Raw genomic sequence first — 17,830 nt, 5'->3', positions numbered from 1 at the left:
CCAATTGAATTATGCATTATACAGGGCCACCTCAGCCCTTCATGCTGGAGAAACTTGCTGCTGTTGGCCCTTCATAACGAATAGTGAAGTAAGAGTGTTAAACTGCTACTCAAACATACAGTTGACATGAACTTTAAAGGGGCACTCCGTTCATCATATATACTTGCTACTGCAAAGCTCACTGAAAGCATGAATTATAGAGGGGACGTTTCAAGGAGGGAAGTTCAATTAGTTAGCATCCACAGTAGGAAGGAGGGAAAAAGCATATTGTGAACAAAATACATATTTGGTGTGTGTGTGTGATATATAAGAAAGGGCTTGTATTTTATAATGTATCTATTAGGACACACTAGATGATATTTGGGTAGGGACTGTATTCTGATTATTCTAGTGTCGTTTCCTCTTGGAGTTTATTGTGATGCATCTAGCCATAGGGGTTGTGTAATGTTTTGGTTATAGGGGATCTCCTTTATATTTTAAGAGCAGACCAGGGTGTTTAAGATGACTGGAATAAAGGTTATATTTTAGTTTATTTATTTAGGGAGAATCGTCTTTCTGACCACTTTCTACTTTTACAGTCTAGCAGCTGGCTTGAGAACTCTGATGAAAAGAGGTCTTGTTGCCATAAGAATCACGACCCAATGAGTAGTAACATACAGTCTGTTGCTGTAGTGAAAAGATTACTTTTCGAGCGTTGCACCTAAATATATACATGTTATGGTAGATATTGTAGGACATCAGTACACATTTTTGTATGATTTTGTCAGTTTTTACATTCTGGTTCACACTTTATTCTGCTTACAAATCCATATGACTTTTATTGAATCGTTTCTGGAATAAGATAAGTAAAATGGTTTAAGGCATATGTATCAATGATTCCCATCTCTGTGTTGCAGGTGACTTCGTTACTGCGTCGTGTTTTACCCGAAGTGACTCCCTCTCGTTTAGCAAGCATCATTGGAGTGAAGTCTCTTCCCCCAGCCGACATTAGTGATATTATCCATTCCACAGAGAAAGGGGACTGGAATAAGCTGGGCATATTGGACATGTTGCTGGGGTGCATAGCCAAGGCTCTGACAGTCCAGCTAAAGGCCAAGGGAACACCGATCACTGGTACAGCTGGCATGAGTGCAGGGAAAGGTGTCACTACTGTTACCTTGCCAATGATCTTCAATTCTAGGTATGGAAATCATTTTTATTCATACATGAAACATGCCTGTGTAATTAATGATACCAATTGGCATCGACTGCGAATGTAGGTAGCCCCTGTTTTCCTTTGGTTTGTTTGTACTGGTCATGGCACATATCAGACCATTTATTACCCTGACTTTTTTTTAAATTAACTATCCTTTAGAACATATTGGTGAGTTACCCTGTCATCTGCCTAGAACCGTTCTGTGCTTCAGCTGGAGACTTGCCTGCCGGGCTGCGTGACAACACATAATGTAGAATAGGCACTTATAATATCAATAAAAGATTGCTCATGATTAGAGCTGTCTATTAACAGAAACGTTCACCGCACATTTTTCTTCCACAACGCACGATGTTTACACATCGGGTTACTTTGTAGAACTGTGTATACAGCCCTGCTGTTTGGATTGTTGCAGGTCTGTAGTGTGTAATCGCTTTTAGCCCTTGGGTAGCGTTTGCCATTCAAGTTTTCATTTAACATTGAGCCGACAATCTATCACTACATCCCTGCCTCCTCCTGCTGACCTATATATTGGACACGCGTTATCTTTTGTCAGTCTACATTTCTCATCTCCAACACTAAAGGTTCTTTTCTATTAATAAGTATGTGTATGCTTTATGATCACATTATGGTTTATAGTAATGGATGTAAAATATATACTGTAAGAACCTCTCATTTGGAGAAAAGAACCAAGTGAAAAGTAATAGTTGTGACTAGATTTTTATCTGAACATGTGTAAATGAGGCAGTGCATTTGGTGGTGGATTAAAATAATGCCAAATTCAGTTTTGAGTCATAAATGGACATTTGGGCTGCTGGGCATAGGGGTTTCACTCACATGGCTCCTACAAACTGCCCATGACTTACGAATGAGTTAAACCTAGTGCTAGGAGGCAGTCGGCTCTCTTCTCTGGTCTGTAATTCCATGCTTTATTTGACAGTAGACTCCTTGTGACTTTTGAGGTCAAATTGACTAGCTCCAGGGAATGTTTTCTACATTGCACCTACTGATGTGTTGTAAAACAGTTTATGTGTTTCATACAGTTATCTCCGGAGAGGTGAAAGCCACTGGTGGATGAAAGGCTCCACTCCCACTCAGATTTCAGAGATCATCATTAAATTAATCAAAGACATGGCTGCGGTAAGTTCCCATCAACCAGGTGAACGTGTTAAATTGTCTCACTACTGTTATGTGCTATCAGAAATAGCCCCAAATGTAAATGTTGCAAATGTTCTGATTTGCTATATGCCACTTTTGGATACTGTCCAGAATCCTGTAGTGATTGACCTTATTCTTCCCGTATTTCCCTTGCTTTGTCCAATAGGGACATCTTTCTGAAGCTTGGTCTAGAGTCACTAAGAATGCAATTGCAGAGACAATCATTGCACTGACAAAAATGGAGGAAGAGTATCGTTCTCCAGTACGATGCATCGCCACTACCAGGGTGAGCCTAAAGCCGTTACATCTCTACTTCTTTTTGCAGACTGCAAACCAGGACCAAATATATGGAACGTACCAGAATAAAAGACCTTACTGTTTACCTACTGTAGCACTGGCTCCTGTATCAGTTCATTATTTTTTCAGTATTGTCTTGGCATTGTCCTATGTAATTGTTAATAGCCTTTTTTTCCCATTGCATTGGCATATTAGTGAAAGTAACCCTGATTGATTATCTTAATAGCTGTGGCTGGCTGTAGCCTCTCTGTGTGTGCTAGATCAAGACCACGTGGATCGATTGTCTTCTGGCCGGTGGATGGGAAAGGATGGTCAACAGAAACAAATGGTAATCTTTTTTTAGTCCATTCATCATATAGACTGTTGAAAGGTTGTCATAGATATTAATGGTCCAGAGAAAAGCTGTCATTACTTGCATTCTCTTTTTTGTCTATCCGTTAATTTTTTTTCCCTTCCATGTCTTTTCAGCCGATGTGTGATAATCACGATGATGGTGAAACCGCGGCAATCATTTTGTGCAATGCCTGTGGGAACTTATGTACAGACTGTGATCGGTTTCTTCATTTGCACAGACGAACAAAATCGCACCAGAGACAGGTAGAATATTTAGGGGATAAAAAAAAAATCACACCTGGATATTATGATTTTAATCTGTATCCTTCACATGGGAACTGTTGATGGTGGCCCCGTTGATCGACGCTCTTTAGTCGCATCATTTTGGGGTATATGTAACAAGCTCTGTTGCCTTTTTCATTATAGTTTTATTAGTTCACCTCCTTTACGTCTGTTCCGCTAGGTGTTCAAAGAGGAGGAAGAAGCAATTAAAGTTGATCTTCACGAGGGCTGTGGCAGAACAAAGTTATTCTGGTTGATGGCGCTTGCCGATTCCAAAACCATGAAAGCAATGGTGGAGTTCAGGGAACAAACTGGTAAGTATCCTAGAAGCATTCGCCAAAGGAAAGTCCCCTGTGCCCCAATAGAAAATGTACAGTTTATTAATGGCAGCTCTGTAGACTCAAACATTAAAGTACAATTTTTTAATTAATACACATACAAATAAAATGTATTGCTACATACCATTCAAATGGTTAAACGGAAACAAGTCTTTGAGGCTGTCAAGTGCCCAGTAAAGGACTGAAGTTTGCAAATGTCCAAATTGGGTAACTGGGTTGGTTGGGGGGGGGGGGGGAGAGGCTAGTTGTACATCATGAGGATGACCCAGCCCAATTTGGTCCATTGTTTGTTCTCCAGCAAAACTCCAATATATAAGTTAGTTGATGTGAAACATACTTTTAAGGTGTAAATTAGTTGAAAATCTGTGTTGTGAATTTGTAGTTTTATCGTCTCCACTTTTTGTATCTGATGTTTTTGCTCTGTATGCTCTCTGGCCATTGTCGTCGTAATTGATTCTCCGCTATCACCAAATGAATAGGTGCTTTTTCTACCATTTCATTTAATTCCCTAATCCCATGTACAGATTTTCTGTTAAGCACCTTGCACCTTCAGAAAGAAGTAACCTGTCTTTGTCTAACTATGTTTAATTTTCTTTAAAGGAAAGCCAGCAAGCAGCAGCTCTGAAACCTGCCGTTTCTGTGGCTCTAGGAACGGGACAGAGTTATCTGCTGTGGGCAGCGTGTGCTCCGATGCCGACTGTCGGGTGAGACAGATCGAATGTGTTTGTACTAGAGTAATAACTGATTCCTAAATGGAACTTGTTGTTCAACATTCACCAGCAAAGTTTTCTGATGAAAATGGCAATATATGCTAATCTTGAATCTGTCTGGATGTGTAGGAATATGCCAAGACAGCTTGCAGCAAGACTCATCCTTGCGGACATACCTGTGGCGGTGTTAAGAATGAAGATCGCTGTTTGCCCTGCCTGCATGGCTGTGATAAAAACGCAACAAGTCTCAAACAAGACGCTGATGATATGTGCATGATCTGCTTTACAGAGGCGCTCTCAGCAGCTCCAGCTATTCAGGTAAACTTTGGGCAAGGAGGGTCTCTTTCTCTATATGTTATAATACCAGTTACGTTGGAGTTGAAAGTATGTGTGTATATATATATATATATATATATATATATATATATATATATATATATATATATATAGATAGATAGATATATGTTTACATAAACTTAAATGTCATCTGAGACTACCTTAACTTATAGGGCATGCACACTATCTTTATCAATCTACCAGTTCCTGCAGCATAAAGGGAAGTCCCATGGAACATTTTTCTACGAGTATTAAATACAGCACTGCATACCGATATAATTCATAAAACTGGAGCTTGCCATTGTAGCCAATAGTGTGATATTTAGGATGACATTGCCTAGTTGACCACCTCTCAGGTTGATTATTTATGGCAGTGCTGCTTATCCAGTGAAATCCTTTCCTCTGCAGACTTTCATTAGACTGATTGCCAAGCTGTGTGATAGAGACTGAGCCATTCTATTGTTCATCAGGGAGTCGGACGAGTGGGTCACGGTGTTTGTAAAGTAGACTGCGGCAAAATAACAGCTAGAACACATACAAATGGGAAACATGCAAACACTAGAAATGAGACAATATTGTGTGTAACTGTTACAATGTAATAATAAAAATGTTTGCTTCGGTTCCTGGAACATCCAGTACTGGCTTCCTGGTTCTAGGTCGGCTATATGCTGATAAATCGTCTAAGCCTCATAAGAAAATATTCTGTAGTATGTACTCCATGTCGTTTTTCTGAATAGATGTCGTGACAAACCTCATTTGCTTACTTTTCTGGTATTACGGTAGACTGTGTAAATGTCTTGTTTTTCATTTTATTTTTATAGCTTTATCCTTTGGTTATACCAATATTGTGTGTTTTAAACTGTGCTACCTTTTTATTCTTCTCTTAAGCTGGACTGCAGCCACGTGTTCCACTTACAATGTTGCCGGCGCGTTCTAGAAAATCGTTGGCTGGGGCCACGTATAACATTCGGCTTTATGTCCTGCCCAATATGCAAGGTAAATATTGGGGTGAAGAGCAAAGCTGCGTGCTGGAGTTTCCTAGTTTCAAATTGCATTATTTTTATAATTTTTATATACTTTCTATAACCCCTGTATGCAGTATGACTGTGAATTATAGTATACTATAGATATATTCGTCTCAGCCACCCTTGGCGTTCATGGTCTACTGCTATTGAAGTAGCAGACTTTGAAAGTTGAATTGCCAATTCCCCCTTTTTCCCTTACTTAGAATGTGAATTTTGTGTGCCCAGAGAAGCAAGAACTCCAAAGAGGGCCCATAGTATGTTTTAGAGGAGTGATAAACTTCTGGACTCTGACATCCAGGATATTAAAACATTGATCTTAATATTTTTCAGGGTTTTTGTGTTTTTTTGCTTAGTAATTGGTGTAATCAAAGTCCTAGAACTGACAACTTTGGTTGTATGCTGCTTGCTTTGCAGAACAAAATCAATCATACAGTATTAAAGGATCTTCTTGATCCAATTAAAGAACTTCACGAGGATGTTAGAAGAAAAGCTTTGATGCGGTTGGAATACGAAGGTCTGCACAAAAGTGATGCCATTACTACCCCAGGGGTCCGGTTCTACAATGACCCAGCCAGCTATGCCATGAACAGATATGCTTATTACGTCTGCTACAAGTGCAAAAAGGTATTGGTGGTGTATTTAATAAGGAATTTTTTGGGGAACACTTCTGGGAACTAAATCTACATTTGCTCCAAAAAATGTCTTAATCCAATTTATAAGGTCGTTGGAAATGTGTGTGCGTGTACAGAGTGCAAAGAAAACTCTGATCAATTCATTCTTATATAATTGGTTTATTTTTCCTTTGTTATATAAGTTTTTGTAAAATATAACTGTGTGTGTGTGTGTGTGTGTGTGTGTGTGTGAATGTCAAAAGATGCATTGTGCTTATATAGGAGGAAAAATATATTTGCGGACTATTTTAAATAATATCATGTCAAGCAAATGTTTGCCTGTTTTTCATTTTTTATGTGTTAGTGCATTGTTTGTTTTTTGGTTTATTGTTGGTGTATTGGAAAACTGCATTTTCTATATAATTTTTCTGATCCCGTTTCAGGCATACTTTGGTGGGGAGGCCCGTTGTGATGCTGAAGCAGGGCAAGGAGATGACTATGATCCCAGAGAGCTGATTTGTGGAGCATGCTCAGATGTATCCAGGGCCCAGGTAACACTTTGTGCCTATTTTCTTTGGGCATCCCAGGTAGTCTTTATGTACAAGTCTCATAAAGTACTGACACTTGTGGCATAATTTAGACATATTGGCGTGTATGTCTCTGCTTCACTAAGGCTTCAATGCATCTATTGCACACTGAGTTTGTGTTGCAATGATTCATTGATTTGTTTTTAATTGGCAGCTTGTGTGTAATTTAGACTATATACTCTTTCTTTACAATTAACGTGGTGGTAAATCTATTTAAGATTCCATCATGTGACTGTTTTTTAATCAGGCGAAAGGAAAGACGCACAGATTGGAAAGACAGTCAAAGTCCTTGGTCAGAGGCCTCCTTTTACCTATTATCAGTAGTTATCTCAGTTGACTTATGACTAAATGTAAAGTTGGAGAGTCCCTGCTGTAACTAGCGCACTAGGTTTTGCGGTTACGTTTTGCGATCTGGCTAAATCTCTGTTGGTGAGAAGGACCCTGTCGTCATACGTTTTAATCACATTATTTTACAATGCAGATTAAGTGATTATTACTAAACCATGGATCTGTTTCCAGTCAACATATTCAAAATACTGGCCTTGTTTCGATCACATTAAGAATCTAACAAGACAGTTACGACTCTTCCTTTTAACAAATATCCCCCTTTGTTTCCCCTTCTTTTTCTCTGACAGATGTGCCCAAAACATGGTACTGATTTCCTAGAATACAAGTGTCGCTACTGCTGCTCGGTGGCAGTCTTCTTCTGCTTCGGAACAACTCATTTTTGTAATGCCTGTCATGATGATTTTCAGAGAATGACTAGTATATCTAAAGAGGAACTTCCTCATTGTCCTGCAGGTCAGTACACATGTAGTTTAAACGATATTAAACAATAATTTGTAGACCATATATATAATTATATCTATTTAGATTTATTACCTGACTTACAAAAGAAAATATGTACACATTAAGGTGAATTATTTATTTTAGAAAAGTGTTACCATACTAAATGGTAAATTCCATACCAGATAAACAGTAATAAAATTAAAAAGGAGGAAGTTTATTTTAAATGGAGAAAATAAAATGCTGAAATAAGAGGTCATCAACTCAAAGTAGAGAGTGAGTTGCTTAGATTTAATGTTACGGAGATGGTGGTAGATAAATGGAACAGTCTCCCAGTGGTAGAGGCTAATGTAGCGAAAAAATCTAATCATGCATGGGGTGGGCATATGACTGTCCTGGATCTAAGATGAGACCAAATTGCAGTCGGTTATATCAGTGCTTGTTCCTCTTTTTTCAGGTCCAAAAGGCAAACAGATTGAAGGCACAGAGTGTCCCCTTCATGTGGTCCATCCTCCTACAGGAGAAGAGTTTGCCCTGGGTTGTGGAGTGTGTAGAAATGCTCACACCTTTTAATTGAGCTTGTCTACTCTTCCGGTTTTCTTTTTGATTTGTGAAGTTTTGACACAGACTCGTACAGTCTGTTGCGTCGCAGTGCCAGGCAGGTTCTGGACAACAGCCCTCGGTCAGGATGGGACCACTGGAGAGTCTGAGAACAAGGTTAAATGGGAAGAAGGCACCAGACACTACTGTGTATTCAAAATCCATGCTATCCAAACCAAACGTTAATTGTTCCTCTTAAACGCAGATGCTGATACCTGCGAGGTGTTTGCATGTGGTCATTCAGTACATCACCGTTGAAAGGGTAAAGGTTATGTAAAGATGAGTACACAGCTCGTATAGGCAGGTTCCTCACATCTGGGATCTAGAAAAGTCAGAGCAGTGAGTATTTACCTTTTCAGAGTCCTATTCAACTTCACCCACATCATGCGGAAAGTAAGAGGAGATTATTTTCGAGACTGTTAAATTAAAGCCTTCATCGCTGGAAAAGGCCTCAGCAAACAATGATGAAGTTGAAAGACATTTGAATGGCTTATAAATGTAAGAACGTATAAAGTTGTATCAAATGCTGTACATAGTACATAAAGATATCAATGTTTGTCCTGTATAAGATTTACTACATTACAACAGCAGTTTCAGTTAAACTGGGTTATGTTTGAGCCTGAAATTTTAATGAAGTGCAATACTGAGTGTGCCTCATATCTTTGCAGCCGTAAACTTTCTGGAATGTACACGTTAATAAAGCCACTGTACATTTTTATACAGTGACAGTCTGGTGAATGTTAAGGATCTTATTTAAGAGGAATGGCTTTTAAAAAAAATAAAAATAATAAATAAAGAAGTAAATCATGTTGTATGTCAGTCTAACTTTTAAATTTGTGGTCTTACGGATATTTTTACTTGCTATTCTGTGGGGATACATGTTGCAGTGTCGGGAATTATACGGTCTCCCTGTGTTTTTATATTCCCCCAAAAAATGATTTAATCTCTTCTATTTATATGACCAAAAGTATGTGGATACCTGACCATTACACCTATATGAGCTTGTTGGACATGTTCATCAGGGTTCAGGGCTCTGTGCAGGCCACTCGAGTTCCTCCACACCAAGTTCATGAAACCATGTGTTTATGGACCTTGACTTGTGCACAGGGGTACAGTCATGCTGGGACTTGAAGGGTCCTTCCCCAAACCGGTGCTACAAAGTTGGAAGCATGTCTAAAAGGTGTTTGTGTGCTGTAGCTTTACCATTATACTTTACTGGCACTAAGGGGCCTAACCCAAAGCACAGATTTTTCCATCAGAATAGCAAGGCAAGATTCATTACTCCAGAGACCATTTCCACTGCTCCATTATCCAGTGTGGCAGTGTGCTTTAACTATCCTAGCCAATGTTTTGGCATTACACATAGCAATCTCTGGCTTGCATGCAGCTGCTCAGCCACTGAAATTTCATGAAGGTCTTGATGCACTGTGCTTGTGTAGTAATTGGTGATTCTACTGATCACAGGCAATTTCTGTTTTTTTAATTTTATACGTGCTACATGCTTCATGTGCATGGTCTACTGCTTCATAGCTGTGCTGTTATTCCTAGACGGTTCCATTTTAGAAACATGATGGAACCATGTTTAACCCCGTAACGACAATTGCCGGTCCTGGCACGACACGGAAAAGCATGTGCTTTACGACAATTGACGTGCCAGGACCGGCACGTCTTTAAACAGGTGCAGAAAGCGATCTGTTTTCGTTTTCTGCACCCAAAAAACGTTGCTGAATGCCTCGACCTCGAGGCATTCAGCAACGCCGCGATCGGCACGAAGGGGCCATCTCTGGCCCCTCCACGGGGCGTCAACATCCGCCATACTTTGTATGGCGGCGGACGCCCGTTTTAAAAGCGTGTCGATCAGGAGGCATCCAGCGACACCAAACACTTACCTTTCGATGGGCTGTGACCGCTCCGGAGAGCGGTCACAGCCGCAGCTGCCGATGATCTTCGCCATCAAGCAAGATGGCCGCTGCCCTGTAACAGGAACCAACAAATTTTAAAAGTTCGCTAGATGGTCCAGACCATCTAGAGAACTTTGGCTCCACTTGCAGGTTGAATACAGGTACTGCATTCACCATGCAAGTCAATGGAACCCAGCTTTCTAATCACAGTGTGATTAGTAAAAATAAATTAAAAAATAAAATTAATAATTAGAAAAAAAATAGTAAAAAACTAGTAAAATGTAAAAATCATTTCCCACTGATGTCACTATCAGGGGAACCTCCAAGTTGAAAAAAAATGTTAACATTTTTTTTTTTTAAAAGACAAAAAAAAAAAATATATATATATAAAAAATATATTTTTGTGAGCAAGTCCTAAAATTAGCATATTAGCTTAAAACAATTCTCGCATGGAAAGAGTTAAAATACTGGCATATTAAATGCCCGTGGGGTGTCTACTTTTAAAAAAAGGTATGATTTGATGGGGTAAATTGAATTGGCCAGGTTCAACAACGTCCCAATTAACACCGGGGGAAGGATGGCCACACACCTAATTTCCAATTAGAAAAATGCACACGTACCAAATGTGGCCTTTTAGTTCCCACAAAAATGACAAACCCATGCATGTGGGGTATCACTGCACTCAGGAGATGTTGCTGAACACATTATGGGGTGTCGTGTGACAGCGGCATATACCAGGAGCTGTAAATTCATACATAAAGTAGGTGTGTGTGGGAAAAATACACACACAAAAATACTACTGCAAACTTTGAAAACATGCTGGTGGTAAAATGTGTGCATGCAAAGAGTTAAAATACCAGCATTTAAAATACCCTGTGGTGTCTAGTTTTGAAAAATATATGGTTTTGTTGGGCACACTGAAATGGCCCGGCTCAAAGATGTACCAAATAGGGCATGGGCAGTGGATCCCCAAATGCCAAAGTTCAACATTGAAAAATGCGCATGCCCCAAATGTGGCCCTTTTGCCCCCAAACGGCCAGGCAAAATCATTCATGTGAGGTATCGCTGTACTCAGGAGATGTTGCTGAACACATATTGGGGTGTTTTGTGATAGTGACATATACGAGAACTTTTTAATTCATACCTGAAGTAAAATGTGTGTGGAAAACCAAATGCAAAAAAATGACTACCACAAAGTTTGACAAAAACTGGTGGTAGATATGGTGCATGGAAAGAGTTAAAATACTAGCATTTGGAATACCCTGGGCTGTCTAGTTTTCAAAAATATATGATTTGATGGGGTAAATTGCATTGGCCGTGTTCAAAGATACCCGAAATGGCACATGGGGGGAAGAATTACCAGATTTGGAAAAAATGGCTTTGAAATAGCAAAACGCTACCTGTACTTATTGCCCCATAATGTGTAGAAAAAAGCAAAAAAACATAAAAACATTGGGTATTTCTAAACTCAGGACAAATAGTAGAATCTATTTAGCAGGTTTTTTCATTACCTTTTATAGATGAGTAAAAGATTTTTCAACTAAAAGTTAGAAACAGTCATTTTTTTCTAAATTTTTCACCATATTTTATACTTTTTTTAATAGTAAATAATATGATACAATCAAAACAATGTCATCTAAAGAAAGCCCTTCTTGTCCTGAAAAAACAATATCTAATGTGTGTGGGTTCAGTAAACGGGAAAGAAGAAAATTACAGCTAAACACAAGCAGCGCAGAAATGTTAAAAAGGCCATTGTCACGAAGGGTACAAAAAGTAAAATCAGCCTTTGTCACGAAGGGGTTAAAGTCAACAAACGCTTTAATATGACCCATTTTACTGCCGATGTTTGCCTATGGAGATGGCTGCCTTTGTTCTTGATTTTTATACACTTGTTAATGCCACACCTACTACTAACATCTAAATTCAATAGTTAGTAGTGGTGTCCACATACTTGTGGTCATACAGAGTACATTCAGCATACTTGAGCATAGAACTTTCAATCACTGGTTAGGAACGTGAAAAAGGAAAATCTAATTTAAAGGAATTGCCAATGTGGTCACTATATCATGGTAAACTCATGTGAAAATATAATTTATGAATTTGCAGAAATTAAATCTGGAAATAAGGTCATTGGTTCCTGGTTCAACAAAACATGCATTAGAGTGAAATATGTCCCTATTTTGGGGGACAGTCAACTAGATGGGACATCTCTCCGTTATGTGTCTTATAGCCCGGGCTGAGCTTCAGGAATTCTAGCCATGGAGGCCAAAAAGAAAAGACTAAGTTCCACTGCTATAAATATACGAAATAGTAGCAGCATGGTACCCAACATGGTAATGCATGTGCTGTTATGTAGAGAAACAGTATAGCACGAACGCATAATTCAAGCCTTGCAAAAATCATATGAAGCCTAACATGGCATCGCTGTAAATGTGTACTTTGTCATGGATGGACCTCAACTGGCAGTTTGGCAGAAAATAAGCATTAGCTCTCTATAGGCAGGTATGGAGAAGTCTAGAGAAGGTAAGAGGTTAAAGATGATACAACAGGGTAACTGAAATTAGAGCACCAAGTCTCCACTTGTTTCTTTAACCACTTTAATGGTAATTGTGTACTTAACATCAAACACAAACGCATGCTGTTTTTTTGTTAGTGTTTTTTGAAAATTTTACATTCCTAAGTAAGTTAAATCATGTCAGAGCTGGAACAAACTCACTGGCTACTTTTTCAGGTACACCTTGCTAGTACCCCCTCTTGCCTTCATTCTTCGTGACATACTTCGTACAAGGTGCTGGAAGCATTCAATTGGTACTAAAGGGCCCAAAGTGTGCCAAGAAAATGTCCCCCACACCATTACACCACCACCAGCAGCCTGAACCGTAGATACAAGGCAGGATGGATCCATGCTTTCATGTATACGCCAATGCTTGACCCAGCTCGAATTGAGACTCATGAGACCAGACAATGTTCCTCAAGTCTTCCATTGTCCACTTTTGGTGAGCCATGTGAATTGTAACCTCAGTGACACCCGATGTGGTCTTCTGCTGCTGTAGCCCATCTGCTTCAAGGTTCGACTGAGTTCAGAGCTGGTATTCTGCATATCTTGGTCGTAACGAGTGGTTATTTGAGTTACTGTTGCCTTTCTGCCATCTCGAACCAGTCAGCCCATTCTCCTCTGACATCAACAAGGCATTTTCGTCCACACAACTGACGCTCGCTGGATATTTTCCCTTTTTCGGACCGTTCTGAGTAAACCCTAGAGATGGTTGTGCGTGAAAATCCCAGTAGAGCAGCAGTATTCTGAAATACTCAGACCAGCCCATCTGGCACCAACAACCATGCCGCGTTCAAAGTCACTTAAATCCCCGTTCTTTCCCATTCTGTCTTGACCACGTCTTCATGCCTAAATGCCTTGAGTTGCTGCCATGTGATTGGCTTTTTGTGTTAACAAGCAATTGAACAGGTGTACCTAATAAAGTGGTCAGTGAGTGTTCTTTAAAAAGGGACATAGGTGACAAATGGTCAGTGGTTATTTTGGAGCAGTCATTAGAAAAGGGGAATCCATCTTGTTGAGTCATATCTCCCACAAGCTCCTGCAGACTTTCACAGATAACAGATCGCATACAATTCTAGGTTATGCAATTAAACAGCTGTACAGATACCTGTTAGCAACATGTGCAGTACATTGTTAAATTATTAATTGTCTATTAATAAATATGGATACTTGGAGCAATGAGCTAGAGATGACTTTAATGTGTAATAGGAGAGTGTCTCTAATTTATTCTCCTGTCGGAAACCCCTTCTATGCATTTGGCACGGTGTACCTGGCAGAACCTTGGCTTACCAGTGTGCACCTATAGTAAACTCACTGCCAGCCAGCTTGGCTTGCCCAAGAGTTTCCGGTGGTCTGGGGGCACATGGATGCATGAATAGAAAGTGCCCGATTGATTTCATCCCTCCAAGACCAACCAGCCACAGAACAGTCCCTGCTTACCTCTGAAAACAACCAGCAGGAAAGAGGTTAAATGTCTTTAATTAAGCAGTGGGAAGCACAAGGTACACCCTTAACACACCCATCTTAATGCTGTCTATCACACCTGAGACTCAAATTTATAATGCTGGCTTTTAATCGAGGGAACTCCTATGTAAATAAATAAAAACACTGGCAAAGTGAACAAGTAAAGCTTTTTTTCTCATTCATTAAAACAAGTTATGATGTACCAAAGCAGTTAGTTGAATATCCATTAACTACAGGTTTAAAGGGAAATTCCATGAGGAAAAAATATTGAGCATAAAATACAGTGCTGTGTACAGTAATGTAGGTTGGCATTGGTAAAAATCTGGTTTTATCTCTTATTCTAGGAAACTGTCTTTATTTTCAGACCTGAAGGCTGCCATTGTTATGTTTTCAGTTGATTCTTTATGGCAATGTTAACAAAGTCCCTCCATATGCACTATATATCCGTGGGAATTTTTGCTACAGAAGCATAGCATTATCCACAATATCTTGGTATGCTGAAGCCTTAAGATTTCCCTTCACTAGAAGTATGGGGCCCAACCCCTGGTAAACAGCTCCATACCATTATTCCTCCTCCACAAAACTTGGTAGAATGCAGTCAGGCAGGTAACGTTCTGGCATCTGCCAAACCTAGACTCGCCCATCAGAGTAGCATAATTCGTCACTCCACGGAACACGTTTCCACTGCTCCGGAGTCCAGTGGTGGCGTGCTTTACAGCACTTGAACCGACGCTTGGCATTGTACTTGGTGATGTGAGGCTTGAATGCAGCTGCTCGCCCATGGCAACCCATTCAATGAAGTTCCTGCCTCACAGTTTTTGTGATATTAATGCCAGTGGAAGTTTAAAACCCTTTATCTATGGAATCAGCAGAGCATTGGCGACCTTCACGAGGTCTTTTGCTTCAAGTTGCGGCTCTTCCTAAATGCTTCCCCTTTCCAAAAATGCCACTAACAGTTGACCGTGGAAAATCTAGCAGGAATGGAATTTCACGAACTGACTTATTGCAAAGGCAGCATCTATCGCAGTACCACTCTGAAATTCGCTGAGCTCTTCAGAATGACCCACTTTTTTCACAAATATTTCTAAATGCAGACTGTGTGGTGTGCTTGATTTCAGAGCCACCTTTAATATTGATTGGACCCTTGGCAAAAATTTGCCTGGGCCCCCCACACTCCCTAGCATGCAATCAAGCCCTCTGATCCAACACAAAAGTACTTCATGCACTGACTCATTCATTACTTACACATCCATGCTATCACACACATATACATATTAACATTATATATTAAACATACTCATTCACACACACACTCATTCATCCCATTTTTTCTTACCAACCGTTAGTGTTCATAGGCACTTATTTGCTTTATAAAATAAAAACAACACTGCATTTATACAGGCTCAACCGTTTCCATTAATAACTAGCATAGTGATTTATGCCAGACATGTGACTTTGTTGTGGAGGAAATTTTGCCAGAGGTTTCATCACTTGTTTGGTGATAGGAATAGAAAGAAGGCATTTGTTCGGTTTAACATGATGTGAAATAGTGGCAAGAAAAATACCTTCTATATACAGAAGGTGGGGTCAAATGGTACCTGATTTCCTGATGTTCCTGGATAACAAGAGCATTTATGGATGGAGGGAGATAAGAATTAATTGTTAATCTTTAGGTTTATACATTGGTAGAGGTTATACATTATACCTAATTAGTGATTATTTAATTGGCAAGGCAGCATATGAGAAAAATAGCTACGATACAAAGTTATTACCAAAAAATGTTATACAGCGAACCAAGTATAATAAAGAAGCGTATCAGAAAAGTTGTGCTTTTTATTCTCCATGAAGATTCATACTAGAGAAGGAGCTGTTGATTGTTTTGATGTAGGTGTTAGGCAGATGCAGGTGCCAGTCAAGTGGCTTGGGGACAATACAATTTTTTAGGAAACATGCTCTAGTTAAACATTTAGACAATAACAGGACCAACCCAATGAAAGTCTTGCTTCGAGTAATGTTTTGGTATATAACCTGTCAAGACAGGAAAATACAGGTTTACACCCTTTGGCCAATTTTAAGCCTATAAAATTATGGAATGCCCCATTCCATGTGCAGTATCAGGCAAAGTGACCTTCCAATTAACTCCTAATAACTAGTTGTTAATCATTTTTAGTTCAGTCATCTAATAATTTTGTACTATCTGATTCTTTCCTCTGAAATGTGCGCTCCATAAAATATATAATCACCCTTGTTACATTTAGTAGACAATGACATTGGTTTTGAGTGTGGATCCCAGGAACTAGGATGAGTTCCGTGGTAGCACATGGGTTTAATGGTCTCTCAAAGAACTTTACACATGGAAAACTTTCAGGGCTCTGTGTTATGTGTATTTTGCTTTATAACTCCACCAGGACCCTAAAGATCTACTATTATGTCAAAAAAAAAGGTATCAAGATAATTTGTAGGACATAATATGAAGTCCAGTGTTTTTTAAGGAAGCCTGGACAGAAAAGGAGGACAGGTGTAGCTCCACTTGTTGCTTTAACTGTGTGTCTTGCTAGGTAACACATTAAGAATGGTGAATTGTCTAGTCTAAAGACGATTTCTGCTTGGCTTGGAGATAAAACAAAAGACAAAGTTGGTATAACAGAAATGTTCAAATACCGAAAATAGAGGATAGACATGCACAAGAGAAGTCTGAAGACCAAATGTCATAAATTAAAATTAGAGGGTCAGAAATTTAGATTTCTTTAAGGAGAGGCTGTTGAAAAATTGGAACAGCACTCCAGCAGAAGTGGTAGAGATTAATCGTATATAGTGATGGTGGACATTTTCTAAACAGAAGGCCAGGCCAAGGACCAAGTACGATTTAAAGTCTAATAGTAGGTAGTAAAAACAGGCAGGTGTATTGGATTAAACAGCTCTTAGCTTTGGTCAAATGTGTTCCTTTTCAATCTAAAATTAAATGGAACTTACAGCATTGTAACACAAAAGTAGAGCAGTGAAGCTCCATCCAGGCAAATAATAATATTTTAAGCCCTAAATAAAAGATATGAATTAGAACAGTCATTTTTCACTTGTGCCCTGAACTGGTAGAAAATCAACACAATTTTCCATGAGCATAAGAAATCAATGACCCAGGCCTATATTTATTTCAAAATTTATATTGTAATATTATTATATTTAATATAATGAAAAGAAATTCCCCTGGGTACACACCTACATGAAATCACAGCTTTCAGACAGAAATATAATTAAAATGAATCATGAGAATGCAAAAAAGAACTACCTAAACAGACATTTGCATAATGTTTCCATGTGAAAAGCTCAGGAGAGGGCTGGGATCTTCTGGCCCAGGGGTCAGGTAAAGCCAAGTGGCCCCATGGGCTCCTTGACCTCCCCCATTAAATAACATATATACACTGCCACACATAATTACACATTCTCTTTACATTATTAATGTTTCCTGTTTTTAGGAATAAATGTTTACACATATTTAAGGGAAAAACAATGGTTTACAGTAAGATTTTGCATTACAAGAATATATGTTTTAAATAAATTATTATACCCAAAGAAACCAGAATCATTAACAGGAAGAAAAGCTCTTGCACATGCTCTGTATTGTCTCAATTGGTAACCAACTAAAATTCCAGATCACA

The 17,830-nt window shown here is 39.1% G+C and overlaps 1 protein-coding gene across 1 annotated transcript in view; it reads left to right on the top strand.

Annotated features, from left to right (window-relative positions):
• LOC149299880 (E3 ubiquitin-protein ligase MYCBP2-like) overlaps positions 1-8,228 on the top strand; it is a 61,991-nt gene extending 53,763 nt beyond the window's left edge. Inside the window, exons 60-72 of the mRNA XM_089485804.1 lie at positions 897-1,180; positions 2,236-2,332; positions 2,517-2,636; positions 2,874-2,975; positions 3,116-3,244; positions 3,444-3,576; positions 4,201-4,304; positions 4,440-4,628; positions 5,535-5,642; positions 6,086-6,295; positions 6,726-6,833; positions 7,505-7,670; positions 8,113-8,228. Coding sequence (XP_089341930.1) covers positions 897-1,180; positions 2,236-2,332; positions 2,517-2,636; positions 2,874-2,975; positions 3,116-3,244; positions 3,444-3,576; positions 4,201-4,304; positions 4,440-4,628; positions 5,535-5,642; positions 6,086-6,295; positions 6,726-6,833; positions 7,505-7,670; positions 8,113-8,228 — 1,866 coding nt within the window. The remainder of the gene's footprint in view (positions 1-896; positions 1,181-2,235; positions 2,333-2,516; positions 2,637-2,873; positions 2,976-3,115; positions 3,245-3,443; positions 3,577-4,200; positions 4,305-4,439; positions 4,629-5,534; positions 5,643-6,085; positions 6,296-6,725; positions 6,834-7,504; positions 7,671-8,112) is intronic.
• The last annotated feature ends 9,602 nt before the right edge of the window (positions 8,229-17,830 follow it).

This window comes from Sceloporus occidentalis, unplaced genomic scaffold, assembly GCF_023333645.1.
Source record: "Sceloporus occidentalis isolate IW3139 unplaced genomic scaffold, rSceOcc1.0.p SCAF_27, whole genome shotgun sequence".
NCBI classification, from domain to species: Eukaryota; Metazoa; Chordata; class Lepidosauria; order Squamata; family Phrynosomatidae; genus Sceloporus; species Sceloporus occidentalis.
Note: the sequence above shows the minus strand (reverse complement) of the source record. Positions and strands in the feature narration are given on the sequence as shown.